The sequence below is a fragment of the Canis lupus genome, chromosome 18 (assembly GCF_048164855.1).
Source record: "Canis lupus baileyi chromosome 18, mCanLup2.hap1, whole genome shotgun sequence".
Taxonomy (NCBI): domain Eukaryota; kingdom Metazoa; phylum Chordata; class Mammalia; order Carnivora; family Canidae; genus Canis; species Canis lupus.
Genome location: NC_132855.1, coordinates 13615810 through 13642813, shown reverse-complemented (window position 1 = coordinate 13642813; position 27004 = coordinate 13615810). Strand labels below are relative to the sequence as shown.

At 34.9% G+C, this 27004-nt stretch overlaps 1 protein-coding gene across 3 annotated transcripts in view; it reads left to right on the top strand.

Annotated features, from left to right (window-relative positions):
- Nucleotides 1–27004, top strand: part of SEPTIN7 (septin 7) — a 118046-nt gene that overhangs the window by 26408 nt on the left and 64634 nt on the right. Inside the window, exons 1-2 of one of the 3 annotated variants that reach the window (XM_072783501.1) lie at nt 6812–6830; nt 8099–8201. In XM_072783501.1, coding sequence (XP_072639602.1) covers nt 8192–8201 — 10 coding nt within the window. In that variant the 5' untranslated portion in view covers nt 6812–6830; nt 8099–8191. Of the gene's footprint in view, nt 1–6811; nt 6831–7342; nt 7388–8098; nt 8202–27004 lie in introns of those variants that run through there. The other 2 variants (XM_072783500.1, XM_072783502.1) reach the window with 2 other exon arrangements.

Genomic DNA, 27004 nt, shown 5'->3' with positions numbered 1-27004 from the left:
TTCTATTAGCATTTAAATAGGTGCAATTATATCTCTTTTTTTTTCTTAAAGCCCTCACTTGACTCTATTATTCTTTAGGTTCTTATTGCTCTTCAAAGATAGCATTCAGAAAGAATTGCTTAGTTAAAAAAAAAAAGTTTATACTCATTCTCTGCACTTACTTTATTTACTTCTAATATGTATTTTTCTCCTATCTTTCCTGTGATTTGACAAAAGTCCCTGATAAGGATAAGTAGATTGTTCTATATCTTTATATTGACCACTTCAGAGCATTTGGTACGGTTAACCACTTCTTGAAGAAGACCACTACAGTTGACCTCCTTGAACTACTTCTAGAATCCACTTTTTTCTTCATTCTTCTTTTCTCTCATCTTGTTTTAGGTTTGTATAGGTGGTGGGATGTTAGTGTTGGTTCTGGCCACCTTTCTACTTTGTGTAGTGCATTTGGATTCATACCCATGGTCTTCATACCTTTTAAATGTTGGTTGCTTAAAATGTTAGTATCTGTCTCTTAGACATTTCTAGAACTTCTAGCTTTTATATATGCAAGCTGTGTTAGACATTTGTCTTCCTAAAGTTCAGTTAACACCTTAAACTCAGATGATTCCTGCTTTTAATGATTGGTACCACCATTAATCTAGTTGTTCAAACCTAAATTCAGAAATCCGAATTTTACCCCTGCCCAGGTTAGTTATATAGAGACCTATAAATTCATCTCATTAATGTCTAATCAGCACTGTCCAGTAGAAGTTAATGTAAACCAAATATGTAATTTAAGCTTTTCTAGTATCCACATTTAAAAAGTAAAACGAAACAGATGCAGTTAACTATAGTTCATATTTTAGGTCACCCCGTATGTCTAAAATTTTATTTCAGCATGTAGTCACTATAAAAATTAAGATATTTTTCATAATTTTTTTCATACTAAGTCTTCAAAATCTTGGTGTGCATTTTGCACTTACAGCATGTCTCAATTAAGACTAGCTAAATTTCAAGTTTTTGATAGCCATGTGTAGCTAATGGTTACCTTAATAGACAGAATTTTAGCTTCTATTTCCTCTTCATCTTCACTGCTTCTTTCTTGGCCCAAATCCTGATGTTTTTTTCCCCTAGGTTACTGCACCAGCATTTGGGATTGCTAGCATTCAGAGAACTCTTCCAGGTTCATCTTCAATATTCTTGTTAGTGGTAATTTTCTAAAATAAGAATGTGATTCTGCATGTGAATTAATGTGATTGTGCATTCTTATGCTTCAAGTCCTTTAATACTTTCCATAAGCTTTCAAGATGAAGTCTAATCTGAGTTCTTTAGCATGGCTAACAAAATCCTTCATGATCTGGCTTTTGCTCAAGTTTCCTATGCTATAGCTCCCAGACCCTGAAAATGAGATGTATTAAATTGTTTGTAGTTCCCATAGAGAATTGTGCTATCCTTGAGACCCATGTTTCCCAGCACCCGTCTACATCTTATTGGACTAAGGCCTACTAGTCCTTCAGGATCTGAAGGATCTGACTTTAGGACCAGGCATCCTCCTCCTTTTTTGTTCTCATAGCCATGCTTCATGTTTGCCTAGATAGTATTTAATCACTTTGTTATTATAATTGCCTTCTAACTTACCTGATCTTAGGTTCTGAGTTTCATAAACAGGGGCCTTGTTTTAAGTAACTTTTTTGTACCTAATTGCTAGTACATATATTGTGAAATCCTTGTAAATATGTTAATTGAATGAGAGTGTGGTCAGTAGTTCTCTAAGTAGAGATCTAAATTCCAAGTTCAGAGTAAGAAAAAGAATGGTTTTAAATTTTATATTATCTTATTCTTATGTATGTTTATAGAATTAAATATTAAAATATTGCAAGCAAGTTAACTAGGAATCCAGAATACAGAAGATAAAAGTTGGTTTCATCAGTTACATAATTGCTCATCTTAGTGAAAAGGGAGGAACTGGGAGCAGGTGAACTAAGACATGAACTTTTCAAAAAAGTTGGGGGAAGGGAACATTAAAGTCAACATTTAGGGCATGCCCATGCAATCTTGTAACATTTTAGTGTTGGTGTTATATTAAATCTGAAATCTAGGTATTTTTATACCAGTTATATTCAAAACATTTAAATGGTAACATTAATTTTTCCATTGGATTATGAAAGACTAAGTGCTGGACAGTTACATGTATGTATATAGTATACGATATAGGGCTTTGGTTAAGAATCCCAAGGAGTTAGACAAGTAAAATTTTTTTTTTTTTTTTACAAGTAAAATTTTGAATCAATATCTTTTCCTTTTGTAGTGCATAGTTTTTTGTATTTATAATTAACTTTTTATTTTTTTAAAGATTTTTTATTTATTTGAGAGAGAGAGAAAGAGAGAGAAACAGAGGGAGAAGCAGGCTCCATGCTGGGAGCCTGATGTGGGACTCATCGGGATCTCTTCAGGATCACACCCTGGGCTGAAGGTGGCGCTAAAGCGCTGAGCCACTGGGGCTGCCCAGAATTGCTTAACTTTTTAGAAGAAAAATATGTTTGTCCCTGTGTAAAATAATGTACAATATACTTAGGTTTTAAATTCCAAAGGGCACAAATTGAACTTGAAGTTCATTAGGGAAAGACCAAGTGTTTATCTTTGAAATTTAAAGTTCTGGATTAAAAACCTTGAATTTTTGTAGCCTATATATATATTTTTTTTAATTGCAGCTTTTAAAGGGAGAAATAGAATTCTGGTGATATTAAGGTAATTTGGGACTGAATATCTCGTTTTGTAAAGATGAAGGAAGTTGAAGGTTTGTAGTGTATTTTAGCATGGGTATGTTTTAATTTTTCTCAAATTCTGGTTTTTGTCAGGCTTTCTTTCTGTTATAGTTCTCTGCTCAATTTTGTTATTGTAGAAATGTATATTTGGCAGTTTTCAAAATAAATTGTTTCTTTTCTCTTTTGGAAAATTTATTAAAACATATTAATATTCAGACCTTTAAAAACGATAATGGAAAAAAAAAACGATAATGGATTTCAGATGCCAAGATTTTCATGACTTTATTTTGTGGAATCAGAACAAATGGCAAGAGAATGTGAAGCATTCTTGAAGGTTGCAATAATCTATCAGTTGGAGCCTGTTTGAAGTTTCTTGTTCTTTAAATATAATTGATTTCTAGAAATAAGGTTAAATAAGTTAAACACTGAGATTACTGGATATCGTGTTTAGGTTGATTTTTCCACAGGCAGTGTATTGTTCAGTTTGATTTTCTTCTTTTTTTTTAATTTTTATTTATTTATGATAATCACAGAGAGAGAGAGAGAGAGAGAGAGAGGCAGAAACATAGGCAGAGGGAGAAGCAGGCTCCATGCACCGGAAGCCTGATGTGGGATTCGATCCCGGGTCTCCAGGATGTCGCCCTGGGCCAAAGGCAGGCGCCAAACCGCTGCACCACCCAGGGATCCCCAGTTTGATTTTCTTAAATAAGAATTTTGACATAGAGATTTGGCATAGTAACTAAAAGATCTTTGTAAATATATGCGTCTAGAAAAGATGATTTGATAACTGTTTCTTCTTATGTAACTGATGTTTCAAATCAAGGAATACTTTTCAGACCTTAAGGTATTTTGGTAGAAGCCTGCGTGAGAATATACTTTTATCTATATTCACATGCTTATAAGTGTCACAGTTATATCACTTACATCTATAAATAATGTTTCTTATCCAGAGATTATATTTCACACTGGTACTGTGAACATTTTATTTGCCCAGGAAAAGAATCAGTGGGTGTTTTAAGTCTTCTGAATTACAGACTGTGGTTGATTTTAGAATTTGGGGTAAGGAATGATTCTTATGAAATCTGAAAAGTCAGTTTTAGTCAACCAATGTTATATTATTAGTATATTCCCAAAGTCTTTTTTTTTTCTTTTTTTTTTTTGGTCTTTGGACAGTTTTTTTCCTCAGAAGGAATTTTCCTAAAAGTATATATTTTAGCCATTTAGCTTTTAAAAATATCTCCCATATGTCAGTACTTCGCTAGGAATATAGAGGAGTCTGACATGGTTTTCTCCTGCTGTGAAGTAATTCTAGGGGACTGATAAGTAATGTGTTTAATTGTAAGATAATTTAAAGATTTTATTTATTTATTTATTTATTTATTTATTTATTTATTTATTTATTTATGCATTCATTTATTTATGAGAGAGTGAGAGAGAACAGAGTGGGGGGGGTGGGTGGAGAAAGCAGAGGGAGAAGCAGACTCCCTGCTTAGCAGAGAATGTGGGGCTCAGTCCTGGGACTCCAGGATCCTGACCTGAGCAGAAAGCCGACGCCCAACTAACTGAGCCACCTAGGCTCCCCGATTTTGAAATAATTTAAAGTGTAAAACTACTTAAGATGTTATAATACTGTTGTGGAAAGAATTGTTTACCTTCAGCCTACTCAATCTTCTTCCTCATTTTTTTTTTTTTCTTCCTCATTATGTTACTGCTCTTGTCCACTGTTACCAGTAACCTTCCTATTTTTATGCTTATGTCTTTGGTATTTCATTTGATATTTCAGTGGCATTTAATAAAGTTAAGTGACCTTAAGTCATTCCTGGTGTTCCTTTTCACTAATTGATCTTTCTCACTCTTTCTCTGCCTAACATCTCAAATGCTCCAGGACTCTAGCTAGACCCCCTAAATGTATAGTTTCCCTTGAGAATCCATCCCTCTCTGCTAAACTGCCTGTATACTTATGATTCCTAAACCTATGTTCTCAGCACCACCCAACCCTGCAGTTTCTGGACTTATGTTTTCACCTGCCTATTGGACATTTCTTCTTGAATGTATAATAGACACATCAGACTTAACATGTTCAAAACTGTTTTTGATAAAGACGATTTTGGCCCTCACCTGGCCTGCCCAGTCTTTTCTTCCCCTTATTATTCCTATTCTTAGAGATATCGCTCCATTGAGTTGTTTAAGCCAAAAGTGTGGGAGTTATCTTGGTCGATTTTTCCTTCACCAGTCACATCTAGTGCATCAGAACATCCTGGCAGTTTTAGCGTCAAAATGTATTCTGAATCCTTCTTATCTCTTTTTGCATCCACACCATCTAAATTCGGTATACCCTTTCTTTCTTGGACTATTTATTACAGTAGGCTCCTTATTAGTTTTCTTGTTTCTACTTCTTCTCTTACCTGTGAGAGCTATCTTTAAAATACAAATCAGGTCAGGTCACTTGCGTGTGTACAACCCTCCAGTGGCTTCCCATCATGCCTAAAATAACATCTAGATTTCTTACTTTGGCTGGGTCCCCTATGATCTGGCCTCTGCCTGCCTCCCTGACCTCATTTTACCTGCCTGATCCACCACCTCACATCATTGTAGTTCATGTAATTTTTTTTTTTTTTTGGACTGAAAGTACTAAGTTCATCTCTACTTTAGGGCCCACCCCTTTGCCTAGAAATCTTTTCTCCTGTTTCTTAATTCACTCCCAATATTGTACTAAATGCCATAGACTGTTCTAGGATTTGAGGATAAAGTAGTGAGTAAGACACAGGGACAGACTTTCCGACATTTTTCTTATGCTTTTTGTCTGGAGGATTCCTTGGATAAGCAACCTAAAATGCTCTCTGAAACTTTTTCAGCTTTCCCAGATGGCTTCTTCTTTTTTGATGCCATAATTTTTAAGTGATTTATGTAATCTCTACCTTGATGGAACTTAAATTGTAATTGGAGGTGGAGATTGCAATAAACAAGATGAGTAAAACATTGTTAGGTGGTAAAAAAATGCTAAGGAGAAAAACATTAAGCTGCAGCAAAGTGATGAGAATGGAGCTGTAATTTTGGATAGGGTGGTTAGGGCAGGCCTCTCTGTGAAGTTGACTTTTTTTTTTTTTTTTTTAAGATTTTATTTGTTTATTCATTAAAGAGAGAGGCAGAGACATAGGCAGAGGGAGAAGCAGGCTCCATGCAGGGAGCCTGACATGGGACTCGATCCCGGGTCTCCAGGATCACACCCTGGGCCAAAGGAAGGCGCTAAACCGCTGAGGCACCCAGGCATCCCTGAAGTTGACATTTGAATATCATCATCATCTATTCCAGATTGTGATATAACTAATAGATTTGTGTCAATATACAATATAATGTACACTTTTCACAGACATTTTGTCCATAGTTAACTTTTTTCTCTATGCTTCATTAGTTGCCTTTCAGTTTTCACAGCTCACATTAACTTCATCTTCCTATTTGTTGCTTGCTGTCTTTAACTTCTTTGCCTTTTCTGTGTCCACAAGTCTTTTTTCTTCCAATTCTGAACTTTAATCAATAGAACTGAAGATATAGCACTGTATAAAGATTTTTAGCTGAAAACATTTGCATTTATCTGATATGAGCAAAATTGTATGAAAATTGTTTTTTTTTTTTTTTTCTTGGAATTTAAACTCGGTCCCTATATACCTTGCTGAAACTTCATACTTGACAGCTTTTCTACCATTTCTTTGAAAACTTCAGGTGCAGGACATAGTAATTGGCTTTTATAAAAAGATAAGAGGTCTTTTGTTCCATATTTCATCAGGAATGCTGCTGAACATGGGTTAAAACTACTGGGCCTTATATCCCATTAAAAAAGTATTATTTTAAATACTTAAGTCTGTCCTCACTTTGTTCATAATTTACTTCTAATTTGTTGCGTTACATGTAAGTAACTTTATTTTTTCCTCTATTTTTTGCTATGTTCCAATGGATTTGCCTTTCCTGTTTGGACCGAATATGTCATATACAATTCTTGGAATGCCTCATTTACTGTTCCTCTGTGGATCTGTTCTGTTGGAATCTGGAACACTGGAATGATGGAAATGTGTTCTTTACAAAGTAGCTGTGAGTATCTGAGAAATTTATACAGAGATGTTTTCAGTCTAAATTAACTTACAGTTGAATGAAATATGAGCCAAGGAAGCCTTAAATTTGATACATATTTTTAGCTTTACACTTAGTAGGCTTTCAAATATTTGATTTTAAAATACTATACTCTGATTAATATTCCTAGTTAGTATATTTAAAATTAGCATCTCCATTTAATTGGCTTGGTTATTCTCTCAACATTTGACTTAAAGATTAGTTTATATGAATGCAATAAAAAGGCTAAGAGGTGATAGAGGGAATATTTTGTTACATGTGATACTAGTGAGAATGCAGATTGCTATTTGTTAAATCCAGGTGTGTTGAATTAATGCTTTGATCTCATGAGTTTTTTTTTTTTTTCATTTTTAATGAGAAATTAAGTGTGTCAAAAACTTTTAAGAGAAATAGGTACCTCTTAGGAATACTTTACTATTGTATTTTAATGATGACTAAGACCTACCTCTAAGTAAAATTAACTGGTAAGACCACTCACTCAGATGGTCTGAACTATGGGCAGTTTTTCTCACCGTTGGGTAAGTTATAAGTCAGACTTACTTACTACTTCAATTTAAAAATAGGTTTCTTTGACTTACGAAGCTATTGTTGAGGTCATCAAAGAATCAAAAACCATGCAGAAAACTGAATTCTAATTTTCTTTAAAATCTGGATAAATCTGATGTCCCTGATGAGGGAGACAGCAGGATCATTTAAATGCTGATGTGGCATAATTGGGCTTGATATTAATAGCTTGAAAGATATTGCTTACTGATGGAGATTGTGAGAGCTTGTAAGAATTTATGAGAAAATTGTTTTAAACTCAAGATTTGATTTCATTTCATGAATAAGAAGACAAATATCAAGAAACTCATACCTGTGGTAAAATCATATGAGCAAAAGGGATAATTGAAAGAGTTCTTGATATTAAGGGGATTTGAATTTTTTTATTGTGAAAATCTATGTTGTTTTTTAAATGAAATCTTTGCTCTGAGGTAGTGTCTTTGGTTATTTTATGCTCTTGGATTTTTAAAATTGACCATTATTTTGTCAAATCAACTCATACTCCCAATTTATTTTGTCTCTTGCTGCAATTAATACCTTTACTGATAATACTATAAAATTAGTCTGATTTGCCATGAATAATAGTTGATATAGTTTACTGAAATAGGTTATTGACAGAAATTTGAAACGTGTGACAAAAGAGTTTTGTTGATACATAATAACTTGGCCCTTTTTGGTTTTCTCAGCAACAGAAGAACCTTGAAGGCTATGTGGGATTTGCAAATCTCCCAAATCAAGTATACAGAAAATCAGTGAAGAGAGGGTTTGAATTCACACTTATGGTTGTGGGTAAGATATATTTTCTTATAAAATTGGATTTTAACCTGAGCTTTAAGTTATTAATCAACTGAATGAATTTAAAAGACAGCATAAATGACTATACGAATTGTGTTATGATGTGGATACATTTTTTAAAAGATTTTATTTATTTATTTGAGAGAGAGAGAGAGAGTGTGCATGTGTGCACGATCAGGGGGAGGGGGGAGGGATAAGCAGACTCTCCACAGAGTGGGGAGCCCTATGCAGAGCTTGATGCTGAGATCATTATCTGAGCTGAAGTCAGATGCTTAATTGACTAAGCCACCCAGGTGCCCCTTATGTGAATACATTGTAAAATTTAACTTGGTGGCATGATAGGATTTATGTATTTTCTTGCCTCTTTTTTAAAGGTGGCATAATTTTAGAAACTAAGTAAAAGGTGAAAAACGGTGGGGATAGTGCAGGAATAGAACACTATAAAGAATTTCTCTTCAATTGGTAATGCTAGAAAAGAAAATAATATCTGGTGGTTACTTAATACTCCAGGATAATTTTATTCTCTGGCTCATATACTGTAGTGGAGTTACATCACATGAAGATTTAACTTAAACATGTATGTTCTGAATTTGAAAAAGAAGGGTGAAATAGAGGTTCATAATCATGCAAGTGATTACCCTGGAAGTTCATTTAATGAATATAAGCTCTGTAGTGAGTGAAATATGGTTCTCATTTTTCTCTAATTCAGTCTCATTTTTCTTAGTGTTTGATGCTATGAATACTATACCCTGTCTGAAGTCTGTTTTAAGAGATTGTCAAGGGTTATTTTGACTGTATATTGGTACCATCATTGTTATGTTTGAAGACAGAGTGTATATATGATTAGTAATATTAATTGTATAATATTTTCACCTCATAGGCTGCCTTTAGAACGTAAATCCTAAGGATGGTGAAACTTGTATTTCTCTATATGTTTTAAGAGGTTGAAAGGTGGATTAATGGATTCACTATCCTTGACAAAGAAAATTGAGTTGCTGCTAGGTCTTTTGTAGTGTTCATTAATTTTTACTAATTATATTCAACTCCTGGTGTTTTTATTTGGGTGTTGAATTTGATAAATTGAATTAGCTCTGAAATACTCCATCATTTAAAGGAAGAACAGTTTATTGGCCAGAATATTTTACCTGATGGTCACTTTGTGGCTGTTTGGAAATAACTGTGTTGTAATAATTTGAATACTTAAAACATGATACAAAGTGTGCAAACTTGATGTTTGGTAGAGTTGGTTAACTTGCCTTTTTCTGGTTGAGTAGGAGCATATTACTGCTATGAAGCAGGAGTGAGTCTAGATAGATGGATAGATGGCAGCAGATACTTTTTTTTTGTAGGGTAGTTAACATGATCATTGTGTGTGAAGAAATATTAAATGTTATCTTTACCTATATAACATTTGTCATCTTAAATGACAAAGTATAAACAAATATAAAATCATTTTGTAATTTGTAAGGAAAGTTTTTAGGTCTATTAGGAGAACTGTAACTACTTTATTTTATTTTTTAGAAGATTTTATTTATTTATTCATGAGAGAGACAGAGAGAGAGGCAAAGACTCTCCCCTGCAGGGAGGCCCGATGTGGGACTTGATCCCAGGACCTGGAGATCACGCCCTGAGCCGAAGGCAGATCCTCAAGCGCTAAGCCACTTGGGTATCCCGAGAAGTGTAACAATTAAAAAATTTGATATTAAAATTTTAGTTTGAAGAATAACTTTTTTAAAAAGATTATTTATTAATTTATTCATTAGAGACACAGACAGAGGCAAAGACACAGGCAGAGGGGTAAGCAGGCTCCATGTGGGGACCTGATGTGGGAATCGATCCCAGGACTCCAGAATCACGCCCTGGGCTGAAGGCAGGTGCTAAACCACTGAGCCACCCAGGGATCCCCAAAGAATAACTTTTTAAACATATATTTAGTAGAATAATATCTGGGGATAAAGGCCAGATACTTGGTTTAAAATCTCTGATGGTTTTCCAGGTGAAAAAAAAATTTAAGTAATCTGAAATAATTTTTAGAGGAAATATGCAATTCTGGAAGTATCTCATCTATTAGTTTTTCCTGTCAGTCCTTTTGTGAACTAAGCTTTTGGGTTTTTTTCTTCATTGATACAACTTCAGCTGATGTTAAAGAAGAATGGGTGTTTTTTAAAAGTTTTATTTATTCATGAGAGACACAGAGAGAGAGGTAGAGACATAGAGGGAGAAGCAGACTCCTCTCTCCCCACATTGTGGGGAGCCCGATGTGGAACTCCATCCCTGGATCCAGGATCAGGCCCTGAGCTGAAGTCAGATGCTCAACCACTGAGCCACCCAAGAGCCACCCTTTTTTCCTCACTTCACCTTGAATGTTCTTGTTTAATTACCTGTTTCTGTATAGACTTGTTGAGTGCAAGGACTAAATCTTTTCATATACATAGTTGCAGTGTCTTATACGTAGTCACCTTTTAAGTGTCTAATACATGGTTGGTTTTTCTGACTTTAGGCCAAATCTAACTGCGTAGTTTGCAAATCACAGAAAGCTAAACCTAACCTTGCTTTAATATTCTTAATTTAGAGACTGCAAGCTCTTCCTTACAAGCTAAGTCCTCTTTTTTTTTTAATTTAAATTTTACTTAGTTAATATGTAGTGCAATCATGGTTTCTAGAGAATTCAGTGACTCATCACTAACATACAACACCCATTGCTCATCACAAGTGCCCTCCTTCATACCAGTCACCCATCTAGCCCATTTTCCATCAATCTTCAGTTTGTTCTCTGTCATTAAGAGTCTTTCATGGCTTCTCTCTCCTTTTTTCTCTCCCCCTCCTTCCCATATGTTCATCTGTTTTCTTAAATTCCACATATGGGTGAGATCATACGGTATTTGTTTCTTTTACTGACTTATTTTACTTAGCATAATATATTCTAGCTCTATTCATGTCATTGCAAATGGCAAGATTTCATTCCTTTTGATGGCTGAGGAATATTCCATTGTATGTATATACCATATATTCTTTTTATCCATTCATCAGTCAATGGATATTTGAGTTCTCCATAGTTTGGCTATTGTTGATCATGCTGCCATAAACATTAAGGTAGATGTAGCCCTTTGAATCTGTATTTTTGTATCTTTTAGGTAAATACCTAATAGTGCAATTGCTGGATCATAGGATAGTTCTATTTTTAACTTTTTGAGGAACCTCCAAACTGTTCTACAGAGTGGCTGTACCAGTTTGCATTCCCACCAACAGTGCAAGGGGGCCCCCCTTTCTTTGCATCCTGGTCGGCACCTGTTGTTTCTTGTATTGTTGATTTTAGCCATTCTGTAAATCCTCATTTTTGAGATTTATTTATTTATTATTATTATTATTTTATTTTTTAAAAAAGATTTTTATTTATTTATTCATGAGAGAGAGAGAGAGAGAGGCAGAGACATAGGCAGAGGGAGAAGCAGGCTCTCTGCAGGAGCCCAAAGTGGGACTTGATCCTGGACCCTGGTATCAGGTCCTGAGTCAAAGGCAGACGCTCGACTGCTGAGCTACCCAGGTGTCCCTATTTATTTATTTTAAAGATTGTATTTCTTTACTTATGAGAGACAGAGAGAGGGAGAGAGAGGCAGAGACACAGGCAGAGGGAGAAGCAGGCTCCATGCAGAGAGCCCAATGTGGGACTCGATCCTGGATCCTGGGATCACACTCTGAGCCAAAGGCAGATGCTCAACTGCTGAGTTACCCTGGTGTCCCTGAATATTAATTTTTTAAAAAGATTTATTTATTTATTCATGATAGACATAGAGTGAGAGAGAGGCAGAGACACAGGAGGAGGGAGAAGCAGGCTCCATGCCGGGAGCCCGACATGGGACTCGATCCCAGGACTCCAGGATTGCATCTTGGGCCAAAGGCAGGCGCCAGACCGCTGAGCCACCCAGGGATCCCCTGAATATTAAATTTTAAAAAGACCAAGTACTATATGCATCGAAAGGTGCTTAGGACTTTAAAGACAAGGTAATGAAGGAAGCACTTGTCAGTGCAACTTATTTACAGAATTCTCTTGGCAAGGCAGACTACTATTTCTTGATCCTTAAGGGGCAATTCTGAAATCATCCATAATCTGGGGCATGGAGGTCAAGTACTATTCATTGTCAGATGGATCCATCCTTTTCTTAGGTAATTGTATTTATGTCTCTGAAATCATTTTAAATATGAAATAGTATTAATGTCTCTTCTTTCTAGCTATGACCACAGATAGCTCAGGAGGTCAGAATTGCCCCTTTTTACTCTTAGTACATTTTTCTCTTCAGAGCATTTATAGATTAAATGATTTTTGTATTAGGAACCAAGTTTACTCTGTCCCAAAGTAGGAAGTTCTCTGTCATTTTATGTTTTGGTACACAGCAGGTAGATTTTGTTGGGAAGATAGTTTTATGCCAGTAAATCATACGTGTTTCACCATTGAACTTCAGAACCTCAGAATTATTTTAAAGGTTTGGAAGGTATATATAACCTGTCTACCAGGAAAGACCTTCCAAAGATGGTTAAAGTTGGTAAAATTAACATTGTTAATTTTATTTCCATTTTCTTTTTGAATGAACAGAAACATATTTAAGTATATAATTTTCATGCATTTACATTTGAATCTTTGTAGCATTTATGAAAGATTCTGGACCACAGTTTTTTTAGGGAAAAGAGGGCACAAAATGAGTTCCCTGAAACATAACACATTTTTATCATGTATTTTTTTTCTGGGGATAGTTTGCATATTTAGGTTCTCCAGAGGGGTTGTTATTCATCTAAAAAAGTAAGAACGATAGGTGCAAAGTATTTTCTGTAATTAGAAGCACGTGGCATTGATTTATAGTGATTCTTGTGCTAAAATAATGTTTTTATTAATTTTGAAATAGTTGTAAGCACAGAAGTTACAAGTATAGTATACAGCTTTCTTCTCCTTCCCCTTAATGCATGATACTTGTGTATTTTCCAACCTCGGCATATTCTTTTACATAACCATCATACACTATCAAAACCAGAAAATAACAAATATATGTTTGTATACATACATGCTTACATGCAGGTACATATACATTTATATTAATCTGTATTTCTCATTCTCTATATGTATTGAAAACTGTTAAGTTCATACTGATATTTCCAATTTCAGTTTTTTACCACAGAGGTTCTTCTACTTTTCATCTTTTCTTTAGTTGTGCTTCTGAGGTAAGAAACCACTATCCTAATATGTTTACTTACTTGATCAGTTCCCCCTGTATTTAACTTATCAGCTATATTCCCCAGGTTCCTCCTCTCTTTGCTCTGATTCAGTGGTCCTCCTCACCCTTCTCAAGTGCTATGACACCCCATGCCACACTGGTCTTCTCATAGAGATGACCTCCTCATTCTGTTTAGGTTTAGGCCTTTCCCCAGGACCCCTTTGGAAGCTATTTTCATTTTGCTGTCTCTGACACACTGCTCTTGGGCCACCATAGCTCTCCATCCAACATGGTCACCTTCCTTTCTTTGACCTAGATAATAATTTTTGGACTGAATTTTCAGGGAGGAAAGTAGAAGAGAAATAGGTGAAATAACTTTGAAGGGTTTAAAAACTAATTACAGATTTTTTAAAAAAAATTTATTTTATTTTAAATAATTTATTTATTCATGAGAGACAGAGAGAGAGAGAGAGAGAGACAGAGAGAGACACAGTCAGAGGGAGAAGCAGGCTCCACACAGGGAGCCCGACATGGGACTCAATCCGGGGTCTCCAGGATCAGGCCCTGGGGGGCCGAAGGTGGCGCTAAACCACTGAGCCAACCCGGCTGCCCCTAATTACAGAATTAACTGGCATATGAGTAGAAGAAATAATTTGATTTTTTTTTGATGCTTAAAAAAGTAGTAAAATGGGGCAGTCCCAGTGGCGCAGCGGTTTGGCGCCGCCTGCAGCCTGGGGTGTGACCTGGAGGCCCGGGATGGAGTCCCATGTCGGGCTCCCTGCATGGAGCCTGCTTCTCCCTCTGCCTGTGTCTCTGCCTCTCTCTCTGTGTCTATGAATAAATAAATAAAATCTTAAAAAAAAAAGTAGTAAAAGTATAATTTGTGGCTGCTAGAGAAAAAAATGACTAACGAGGATAAAACTCTGGAAAATTTAGCTTGGAAATAAATGAAAATTATTTGCAGGTGTGTGTAGTGTTGTAGAGGTACCATTGGCTATATTTACATACATTTTGGCAAACTGAGCTTGTAGAACTTTTGGATGACCTGCAGATTTATTAACAATCGTGACAAATAGATTAATATTTAGAAGGAAGAAAACTTTAGATCTTGGGAGTTCTGTTCTTGCACTTAGGACCCTCAAGCAGATGATAGATAGTACATGTCAAGGAATCAAATGTGGATCATGATTTGTGGTTCATTCTTAACTAAAGTGCTTATAATAGACTGTGAATTGCTTATTATGTTGCAAGTGGCAATAATTACAGGAAAGCATAATGGTGAGATTTTCATAGTATGTTGTCATGGTCCTTAGAATAGATTTTAACTGAATGATCAGTAATTTACCGGACATAGCTGATCAGCAATAAAGTACTAGGAATTACGGATTAAGTTTATAATATAAAAAGGAAAATGACCACTTCAATCCTCAAAGGAATTCTCAGGGAAATGCATGCTACTAATAACAATTTAATTTAATAAATGCTTTGGTGTAGTATACATTTAGAGTGCCATGTAAAGAGTCGGGGGATTTATTTGGGCTTAATGGGGATAATATTTTATTTACCTGATGGGATAGAGTTCTGAAACCAGTAACTCCCTGTTGTGCTTAAATTTCAAATATATAATTTATTTTGGCAACCTTTTAGAAGCAAGTTACAGTTACGCTTTTTATGTTTTTAGCATACAGTGAAAATCAGGTTTTATATTTAATGGAAATCTACCTTATAATACTTAGTACAGCAGCTATTACACTAAAACAGTATATACTGTTTATATACTCTAATTTCTGCCACACATGAGCTTAATGACCTTGAGTAGATCCTTTGAATCTTAGTTTCTTATCACAGCAAACAATTTACCTAGTTTTTCTAAGTCAGGCATAGGGCTAAGATTAAAAAAGAGAGAGACATATCCCCTAAGAATCTGAGTATTTGGGATGGTGGTAGAATGGAAACAGTTGGAGAGGAATGCTGTGTGCTATGTGTAACTAACTGCTCCTGTCTCACAGACAGCTTGAGATAATTGTGTATATGAATATATACATATTTTTGTATATATAATGTATCTAATAAACCTGTAAATATTAAAATCAAATTTTTACTTAAAATATTTTTACTTAAAATATTAATTTTAAGCATATACTTATCAGTGCATTCTTTAAGACTTTAGTTTTAAGATCAAATATCTGTGATGAAGAGAAAAGAAAGATCAGGGGTGGTTCCGAACATATAGCACCTAAGAGGTTAAATACTTGATTAATTTTTACTTTGGACTTTTGCATTGGTTGAATTCCTTTGATTATAAACATTCATGGCACATATGTTATCCTTTTACTTTGCAATTCAGTATAGCAGCAAAGCTCTTTTCTAGTGAAAGTCAGACTTCGCTAATTTGAAAGATAGTTGAGAATTTGTTATTTCCCGTTTTGAGGTAGCTTGCATTCTTGTTAACAAAATATGATTTTTGCACATGCCTGTTCTGTGCATTTCAGTAAAGATACGAAGTTTAGTGTTTTGCTCAAGTTACTTATGTGACACTACTAATTAAGGGTACACTTTATAGTTGCTGCAGCATTAATTCTGTCCTTTGCAAACCTTTTGAGTATCTTATTTTCCTTTGAGTGTGTCAGGTACTTAATGTCGGTGATATAAAGAATTTTAGGGATTGTTTTTAGGTTGACATTGAGATTTTAATTTTGAGGGGCACTTGGGTGGCTCAGTTGCTTGAGTGTCTGACTCTTGATTTTGGCTTATGTCATGATCTCAGGGTCCTGAGATCGAGCCTTGTATTGGACTCCATTGCTGGGCATGGAGTCTGCTTAAGATTCTCTTTCTCCCTCTGCCCTGACCCCCCCCCCCCCCCGCTTTCAAAAAAGATATTAATTTTGAGTCTTAAAATTAAATTTTCTCATATAGGTTGGTGTTTGCTTTTGTTACTGAATCATGTTTTAATCAGATTTAGTGTCATTCAGTAGTTAACAGTATTTTTGGCTCATGCCATCATTATAGATAATTTTGATTAAGGAAGAAACATAAAATTTTAGTCATCTAAAAGGGCAAATAAATGAAGAAATTAAATGAACTACATTTTGATTGTTTTCAGTCTATTACCCTGACTTCTTTAATCAAAATCATCTAGGCTTCCTGGGGCACCTGGGTGGCTCAGTCAGTTGAGCATCCAGCTCTTGATTTTGGCTCAGGTCCTGATCTCAGAGTGCTGGGATTGGGTCCCGAGTTGAGCTCCATAGCCTGGGGAGTCTGCTTGAGATTCTTTCTCTCTCTGGTTCTCTCCCTGCTCTTGTGTGTGCTTTCTCTCTCTCAAATGAATAAATAAAATCTTTAAAAAAAAATCATGTGGAAGTCTGCATTTTGACAAGAATGGCCCTTACTCCCAGTTCTGAAGTTTAAAGAGCCCTGCTTTAATGACTTTAATTAAGTCTACTTTAATGTCCAGAGAAAGGAAATAAATTATATATTTCTTTGAAATGTAGTTGTATTTTTTGATAACTCATATTTTTTGATATAACATATTAAGATGCGGTTTTAAAATATTTTTCCTATAGAAAATTATTGTTAAAAAATAGTTTTCCATTAGGAATGTAATACAGAGGAGCAGATGGAATGTTTTAAGAAGAAAGAAGAGGGATCCCTGGGTGGCGCAGCGGTTTAGCGCCTGCCTTTGGCCCAGGGCGCGATCCTGGAGACCCGGGATCGAATCCCACGTCGGGCTCCCAGTGCTTGGAGCCTGCTTCTCCCTCTGCCTATGTCTCTGCCTCTCTTTCTCTCTGTGTGACTATCATAAATAAATAAAAAAAAAAAATAAAAAAAAATAGAAGAAGAAAGAAGAAATCATTATTACTAATTTTAGTGTATTTTTTGTGTTTCTTATGCATAGCTGTAGTGCTATATTCATTATATATTCTTCCTTCATCTAATACTAAGGCAAGCATTTTTCCATGTCAAACAGGTTTTTAAAAACTAATTCTCATCACAAGCACCCTCTTTAATACTTAAAACAGTTGTGATGAGCACTGAATATTATATGTAAGTAACAAATCAGTAAATTATACTCTGTACTATATGTTACCTAGGATTTAAATAAAACTTGAGAGATAAAAAAGATTTTGGTAAGATAAAATAAAAAATAAAAACTAATTCTCAATGGCTGATTAACTTTATTTTTATGAGTGTATCATAGTATACTTAGCCTGTGTCCATTGTAGTACCTAAAAGATCCCCCGTCTTCCCCCAACTATTATTGCAGTGTATTTCCCTTGTGTGTTTGATTTCTGAAAGTAGATGACATGGTAAAGAATGCAAACTAAAAATGTTGTACCAACTTAGAGTTATCACAGATGTGCTAATGCTTATTTCATCTTATTCTTGGCAGAATTGAGTAGAAATCTTTTTAAAATGCCAAATAGGGGGATCCCTGGGTGGCTCTGTGGTTTGGTGCCTGTCTTCGGCCCAGGGCGTCATCCTGGGGTCCCGGGATCGAGTCCCACATCGGGCTCTCCGCATGGAGCCTGCTTCTCCCTCTGCCTGTCCCTCTCTCTCTCTGTCTCTCATGAATAAATAAATTAAAAAAAAATGCCAAATAAAGGAAAATGATGTTGCTAAATTAGTATTATACAGAGATTCTGTGCTTTAACTTGTAGGCCCTTAATTATTGATGTGAAATTTTTTGTCTAGCTTTTTATTAAACATATTTACACCACTAATGACAATTTCTTTGTATGTATAGTCATGATTTTTGTTTTGGTTTGTTTTAAGAAATACTGGTGAGACAGATTAACACAATCACCAATATAATTCTTACAACCCACCACTGGTCCTTAGTGTATAAATTTTGGTATATAAGATTTATAGAACTTGAAAGAGTAAGTCAGGCATGTAGTTCAAATGACTAAAGATTACCCACTTTGGCTATGAAGGCCACTTCTTCAGAACCACTTTATAGAATCCGCTCCCAGCTCAAGAATAAATCAGTTCATTGCTTCACCTCTTCTGTCCACTAGATCTCCAAGTAAAATCCTTCTTTAGTATGTTTCTATTTCCTTTGCTGATATTTTCCTTTTACTTACTGTCTAGTGTGGCCATTGGCTTTAAGCTGCCCTCTAGTTTCATAAAGCCCTCCACTCTGATATTCCCACAAAATCCTTACCTTCTCTGATGAACACATTTCAAACTGTCCCAGTTTTCCTCCAAATTAAAGCACTTATTTCCTCAGTGAACGCTGGTCATGACTAGAAATTAGAGGAGAAGCCTGATTTTTTCCCCCCACCAAGATACAAAGGACTACTAGTATTCACAAGAGTACTTGATTTTTTAAGATGGAATGTTTACTGATCATTAGAACTTAGGCAATAAATAATTTGAAGAATTTGGAGGAGTATGTGAGGAGAGCTTGTAAAGAGTATCTGTCAATTTCAGCTCTTTTTCAGTTTAGCAGAAGAACTTAACAGAAGCTTGATGTACAATCTAGGAAAAATTGCAGACCCTAGCCTAAGTAAAGGCAGTACATTTTAACTAAAATGTGGTAATCCATTTTTGAAATGATCAAGAAAAAATTTCCAAGTAGACATTTAGATTTTTTGTAACAGGAGGATAAGGAAAAAAAAAAAAAAAGGTAGTTAGCTGCTTAAACTGAGCTGTATAAAGAGTACTTTTATCTAAGTATAGCAAGAAATTTCATAAACATCCTCCTTAAGACCTCCCAGCTTTAGACAAATGGCAAGTGAGTTTTTTGACTCAGTGGATGAGGTAATTATTGAGTGGCTGGTTGGAATGTTTGCTACTGGCTACACAGCAGAATTATTATTTAGCTCTTAGTGCTTGTGGTCAGTTACTGCAATTAAAATAAGTAAACCTTGTTTAGATAATTGCAGAACCAGGTCATAGGGGACCTGTTCAGCTTGCATTTTAGTATTAGTCTGTACATCAGTCCTAATACATTTTGAAGAGGTGAAATAGTCTTATAGCAAATCCCAAATCACATGTTAATGGAATACCTTGCAAGAAATAATCAGTATTTAGTGTAGTCTAGACTGTTCTTGATAGATTAAATCTTCATAGATAAGCATAGTAAAAGGTAAAACAAATTTATAACATATTTTATAACATTTTAATTTTTCTTATGAGTGGCATCTTCTCTTTGTTTCTCAGCCAGATGTAAAGAAAGAATAAATCTGTACTTTTTAATTTCCCATCCATTTTGTAATTCCTCACCATTTGGTTTCTCTTAACACAGAACTGCTTTTACTAAAGGTCAGTAAAGGACTTCTCAAAAAAAAAAAAAAGAGGACTTCTCATTGTCCCTGGGCCACTTTAACCTCTTTGAATTGTTGATTATTTTTTCCTTGCAATTCTTTCTCTCTTTTTTTGTGATGCTGCCTCCTGGTTTATCTGTTTTTTTTTTTTTTTTTTTTTTTTTTTTAACATCCCTTTCACTGGCCATCTTTAAATGTTAGTGACTCTGGCATTTTCTCTGTTAATCATATACTTACTAGAGTTTTAAAATTTCATCTACCTTTCAAATTTTGGGAAGCATCTCCCTATGGAAATACTTGCCTGGATATTCTGGGCTTTAGTTCTGGGGTGGAGTATAGTCTTCTATTTTGAAATAGCTGCTTAAATGACATTGGTGCATTTTGGTTAAGAACTGAATGTAGTTTGACACTGTCTCATCTCTACCTCAGCTGAAATGAATACCTGTATCTTAATAATATGTAACATTTGAGATCTTTTTAAATGTTACTTCCTGTGCTAATAAATAAATTTTATTAAAATAAGTTTGTTTCCTTATTTTGATTAAGGTCACATACTGTATTGTGGTCAGTTTAGTATTTGAAGTTGTATAAAACAGATTTTAAACCCCAGGATAAACAAGAGTAGGCAAGCAATGAACAAGATAGAAAAATTCTACAAGGTGGTCTACAGCATCTCTCAAGCACCAGGCTTTCCTCTTGTTTAAATTCCAACATGGTTAGACCTCCTGAAAGGAGTAAAAGATCCTGTTTGTAATAAATCCTTTGCTTACTTTCCCACACTGTTGCTGCAGGATGGTTAAAAGTGGTCTCTTATACCTACACATATTCCAGATAGTTGAAATGCTCCTCCAACCCTCAAAGCCTCATTGAAATATGACGTCTTTTCTAGGCTGTTGAAATTCTCAGTTCTCTGAAATTCTGTTACTGTTGGATATCTCATTCACGGTCTTGATCAAATTCTACCTCATAGGGCAACGTTTTCTCTTTGCATTCTCCATTCATTTTTTTTTTTTTTTTTTAGTACAATTTAATGACCACCTACAAAGTGCCAGATGCTATTCTAGTACCTGAAAATCTAGAGACGGATAAAACCCGTTCCATGTCATTAAGCTCCTGGTGACAGATAAGAAATTAGGATCCAGGTTTGTTTATTACAGCATAATGCAGGATATGCTTATCTGACAGCAAGCGTACTTGTTCAGTTAATGAAACCTATCAGAGCAGGGAATCAAAAATAATACCATAACCGTTTTATTTTAACAAAGCATTAGCCAGTCCTTTAATGTAAGGCCTTTTCTTTGATTGTGTTTGCTCAGTGGCATTCCATGTCCTTATTACTCTTTAATAAAGCTTTACCTATAATTTATTGCCTGTGACTTCCAGTTGCAGTTTTTAAAGAAAAGCAAAAACTCTTGATACTTGTGAAACTTTGTGTATGCCCCTTGATTTTTATTTTATTAGTTTTGTCTCTAATTAAAATTGTATTCAGTTGCCTTTTTACTCTTAATAGATGCCTTTTATTTCTCTAAAAGTAATTTTTATCCTCCTTACTCCTAAACTTATTTGTCTTCCTATGCTTTCTTTTCTCTTCCAAATGCTAAACCAGCGGATGGAGATTCCACCTTTCTAAAAAGCCATTCCACACTAAGCATTTTTTAGATGTTCACTGGTTTGCTTTGTTAGTTCCTATGCATGTCTTAGTGAAGCGTTGCTTGCTTTGTGAAGTATTCCTTGATTCTTCAAGCTGTACTGAAGTGTTCCTTAGGTATAACTCCTGTACTTTTTGTTTAACTATTACTTGTTTCTCAACATTAAATTTTTGAGGGCAAAAATATTCCCAATTCTGACATTTAGCAGCTGTTAATAATAATCATACAATGACATTATTTATATTCTTTGTTTTCTGTTGATTGTAATAGTTCATCAGAGAATAGCTGCTGGGATGGAGAAGTTGTAGGATGTTGGGAGTGAGATGATTTATTTGAATGGACCTTTGGATCCTCCTTGGTAGGTGTTTTCAAACTGGATCATTATATCAGCTTAGTGAGTCATTTAAAAAAATGAAAAATAGAAATGATTTGAAAATAGAATGTATTTTGCTTAACATGAATATTATTTCATGGAACTTTAAAATTTGTATGCACGTACATTTATATAATACAGATAAATATACTTGTATGTGTAAATTGGGTTTTGATGCAGAATACGTGTAGGAGAGGCTTCTCTATTTTCTGTCAACTGTGGTAAAATAAGTTTGAAAACAGCTATCCATTGGGAGAGTCCATGGAGAATCTCAAGAGACTTCCTTTAGAAGATTAACATGAATCCCAGCACTTGGAGATTGGAACAGGGATGTTTTGGTTCTCGCACCTAGCTGTGCTCTTGGCATTAGTTAACTTCTATTTGGCTTAATTTTCTAATGTTTAAATGGTTTGATTTGTATCTCTAAGGACTATTCCAGTTCTAATGTTCTAAGACTCTACGTAATTAGCAAATTGATGTTGATAATAAAACCACATTATGTGTGTTCATTACATAGCTTGTGTAATGAAGTGAGTTTTTCTAAGCCACTAATTGATAAAACTGAGGAGCATCGGTGCTTCAGTGTTTTTGTGCTATAATCAAATGAAAAATCCTCAAGGTTTAAGCTGTCTATGTATGCTTTACTTAACTACAACTAAGACAATACTATTATTTTATTAGGTCCTATAACTATATATGATTAAGGAAAAATAATTTATAAGAACACAGTATAATATCTCAACATACGTTTCATATGTTAGATGTTATTAGATATTTTAAGGTGTTGGGGGAAGCATTCTAGGGCTGCAAAGTTGAGCTGCTGGGTATAACAAAGATAAACAGTTTCTTTAATTATAAGACTTCTGAGAGCCTTTATAATCCCAAGGACCTAACAGAACCTGACCCTAACTGTTGTAATTATTGATGTGACTTTTTTCAAAACCTTGTGAACAAACATTTCATGAATGTTTGGCTTAAAATTTAATGTTCTTGAATGATGGAATATGCATGACTTTCATAGGCTGGGTTTCAAAGAGGACCTGAATTATTTTAACTTGCTTTTAAGGTTTAAGTATTGGTGAAATATTATAAACTCAGTTACTCTTGCTTTAGAATTTTCTTAAAGTGTTCAACATATTTAATTATAAATATTACAATATTTTGTTTTAACAGGAACAAAAAGTTTTCTATTTATTTATTTTTTAAAGATTTATTTATTTATTCATGAGAGACACAGAGAGGCAGAGACATAGGCAGAGGGAGAAGCAGGCTCCATGTAGGGAGTTCCAGGATAGAGTCCTGAGCTGATGGCAGATGTACAACTGATGAGCCGCCCAGGTGTCCCAAGAACAGAAAAAATTTTAAATTGAATTATTTCTTAAAGTCCAGTAAAATGAGGGAAAGATAATGACTTTGTTCCCGAACATATATAATGCATTTCAAAGTCAAATGTAAAATAGTTGTTAATTTGGATCATTTAATAAATCTTAAAATATTAGTTATAAGAAATAGAAAATATTACATCTTTCATACATATAAAGAAATAATATAAAATGTCACAGGCATTCTCTTTGTGTTTTATTGAATAATTTTGTTTTCTTAAGCTAGGATGTAGAATTCTGAATTGTGCTCTTCTAAAATGTTTCCTAAATACTTGATTGAGGTTGTTTACACAAATTCTGTGTTAGAGTTTGAGTTGATGGGACTAATTTTATATCTCTTTTATTTTGCATTCATGGCACTACTACTTTCCCTTTAGTAAAGCACAATGAACAAAAATTGATTTTAGTTTTTTTAAGATTTTATTTTTAAGTAATTTCTATACCTAACTTGGCTTAAACCCACAACTTTGGAGATCAAGAGTCACATGCTCCACTGACTGACTCAACCAGGTGCCCTAAGAATTGATTGTAGTTTTAAGTCACCTTGAGAGTATTAGGACAAGGCTGTTACATTTTGTCTTATGATTGTAGGATATTTGATATCTTGGTATGGAAGTAAATTTTACTCTACTAAATATAAGTAAGAATTAATAATTTAATGTCCAGAATCAGATACTGCTTCACTACATTCAGCATTCCTTTTTATTTATTTTGAGGCTAGAACCTTTTAGAGTCATCGTGTTGCCAACCTTCTACATTCTGCTATGTCTCACGTATTTATTCCTCCTCAAAAAAGAAAAGTTTATAAAAATAAACATTTTAGTTTTCTAAAAAATGTAAAGTCTAAAGACATTTAGCAAAAAAATGAAGTTCCTTTTTTTTTTTTCTTTCAGTATCATTCCCTTGTGGCATCATTAAGTTGTTACAAATTTTCTGGCATTTTCCTGTGATTTTATGTTTGTCAGTCATTCCCTTGTAGATTTCTTTTTTATATATATAAATGGTACCATACCATAAATACTGTTCTGCAAAGGTACCCCCCCATCACTTAATATATTGTGCATACATCTGTATCCGCACATATGGAGCTGCCTCATTCTTTGGAATTGTGGTGTTCCATAGTATATATTTGTCAGAAACTATACAAGTTTGCAGTTTCACCAACAGCCACTCTAAAACTTAGTCTATTTTCTTTAGTCTTATTTAAGCACAAGTTTTTCTCTGAATACCACTTTAGTCATAGCTCTTAGGTTTTTAAATATAGGGCTCATTTTGTTTGCATAGTTTTTCAGATAAGTTAAAGGGAAATACTGTTTTATGTCTGTATGGGCAGGTAGATTGTGTTACTCTTTGGTTGTTAATTTCTTCTTTTTTTTAAAAAAGATTTTATTTATTTGAGAGAGAGAATGAGCAGAGGGAAGGAGAAGAAAAAGGGAGAGGAAGAAGCACACTCTCCGCTGATTAGGGAGCTCAATATGTGGCTGACATGGGGCTCGGTCCCAGGACTCTGGGATTGTGACCTGAGCTGAAGGCTGGTGCTTAACCGCCTGAGCTACCCAGGTGCCCTTGTTGTTAATTTCTAGTTGAACTGTGTTTTTTTTTTTTTTTTTTTTTGAACTGTGTTGTAGTCAGAGAATATGATGCATAGATTTCCGTATTTTTCAGTATTACATGATTTTCTTTGTAGTCAGATATATGATTACATTCTATCAGTAATCTGTAGGTGATTAGAAAATATGTTCATTCTCTGGGTAGGAATTTTGAATTTACTTTTGACAAGCATGTTAATTATTCAGAGCATTTCCATTTTTTCACCACCTGGTTTATCGGTACCTAAGAGGCCTATCAGTCTTTCACTGTGGATATTGTTAACTCATCGTTTCTAAGTTTATGCCTTGTACATTTTTAAAAATTTTGTTGCTATTTTTATTCTTGCCTTTATCATTTGAAACTTTCAAATCAATATAAAGTTTGTAAATGAGAGAATTAGTAGAATCTAAGGAAACAGCAACAACTTAACACTGAATTTCTGGCTCTTCTTGCATTAATTCATACATAATAGTATGTATTTTGTTGATATGTTGTTTATTGCATTAATATTCTTAAAAATGTATTTTTTAGGGCAGCCCTGCATGGAGCCTGCTTCTCCCTCTGCCTGTGTCTCTCTCTCTCTCTCTCTCGAATATATAAATAAAATCTTTAAAAAAATGTATTTTTAAAAAAAATCTTGTGTAGTTTGTGTCTTTAATTTTTTCTCTTTCTGAAATGAGACTTTGAGGGTTTTGTTGTTACATTTGCTTGTCTTATTATTTGGTTTAAATTTGACTATAAATAATGGAACCTTAAAATAAAGTGTATGAAAAAGAAATTTATTTTTCCTCTGTTTCAAAATCCAGAGTTGTATAGTTCTGGATTGAAGTGATAGCTCTGCTTTAAGTTCTTAGTGTAACAGATATTTCCTTGTTTGTTGCTTCATTGGGCATGTTCTTTCCTCCCGAGATATTTCAGAGTGTCCGATGGTTGAGCCCACTCTTAGCATCATGATTAAATTTCAATCAGCAGGAACAAGGAAAGAACAAGAGTCACTACCCTTAGAGAGACATATAAGAAGCTACCACGTGACTCAGACTCTGAAGCCATGTTTAGAATGGTCTTAAATTCAAATCCTCCTCGCTTTAGGGAAAATATTATTCTGGTATCTTTGAGCAACTAGGTTAGCATGAGTAGCAGTTACAACAGGTCTAGATACCAACCTTGCCTATTTGGGTATTCTCCTCAGGACCCTTGTGGCAGCAACCATTCACAACAGACAGTTGATACGGTGTTGTGCCCCTAAGAACCTATGTTGGGTAGTTTTTTTTTGTTTTGTTTTTTTAAAAGATTTTATTTATTTATTCATGATAGTCACAGAGAGAGAGAGAGAGAGGCAGAGACACAGGCAGAGGGAGAAGCGGGCTCCATGCAGGGAGCCCAATGTGGGATTCGATCCCGGGTCTCCAGGATCGCGCCCTGGGCCAAAGGCAGGCGCCAAACCGCTGCGCCACCCAGGGATCCCCCTATGTTGGGTAGTTGAAACAAGGTGCCATATTTAAGAAAGTTGAAGTTGTCTAGGTTTTTAGGTCAAATTTTGTTCCATTTTGGGAATATTGGGAGTACTGCGTAAATCCTACTCACCTTTCAAAATTTAGGTTTTACTTCCCTGGGAAACTTTTCCTTGATCCATATTGGTCTTAGGTTTCTTGCCACTCCTATGTGCTCTAGTGCCTTGTACATATCTTCATTATACCATGTTTGAATGAAATGGTAAATTGTAATTTTCTCCCACCCAGATAGAGAGTATGTGTTTGGATATGTGTATAGATTTGTATGAGGGTGTGTATGGTAGAGAGGGATAAGAATGAATACTTCTTTTTAAATCTTTGTGTCCTAACCCTTTACTACAGTGCATTGTACATAGGAACAAATGGTGTACACTTGTATATAAATTTGCTAATTTTTGCATCTATTTTTGCTAATTCATCCATGCCTGTTTTAAGATTTATACCCATCTTTATTTTTTTAAATATATATATTTTAAAGATTTTATTTATTCATGAGACACAGAGAGAGAGAGAGAAAGGCAGAGACACAGTAGAGGGAGAAGCTGGCTCCATGCAGGGAGCCTGACGTGGGACTTGATCCCAGGTCTCTGGATCACGCCCTGGGCCAAAGGTGGTGCTAAACTGCTGAGCCACCCAGGCTGCCCTATACCCATCTTTTATTTTTTTTTAGTTTTATTTTTTTTATTTTTATTTATTTATGATAGTCACAGAGAGAGAGAGAGAGAGGCAGAGACACAGGCAGAGGGAGAAGCAGGCTCCATGCACCGGGAGCCCAATGTGGGATTCGATCCAGGGTCTCCCGGATCGTGCCCTGGGCCA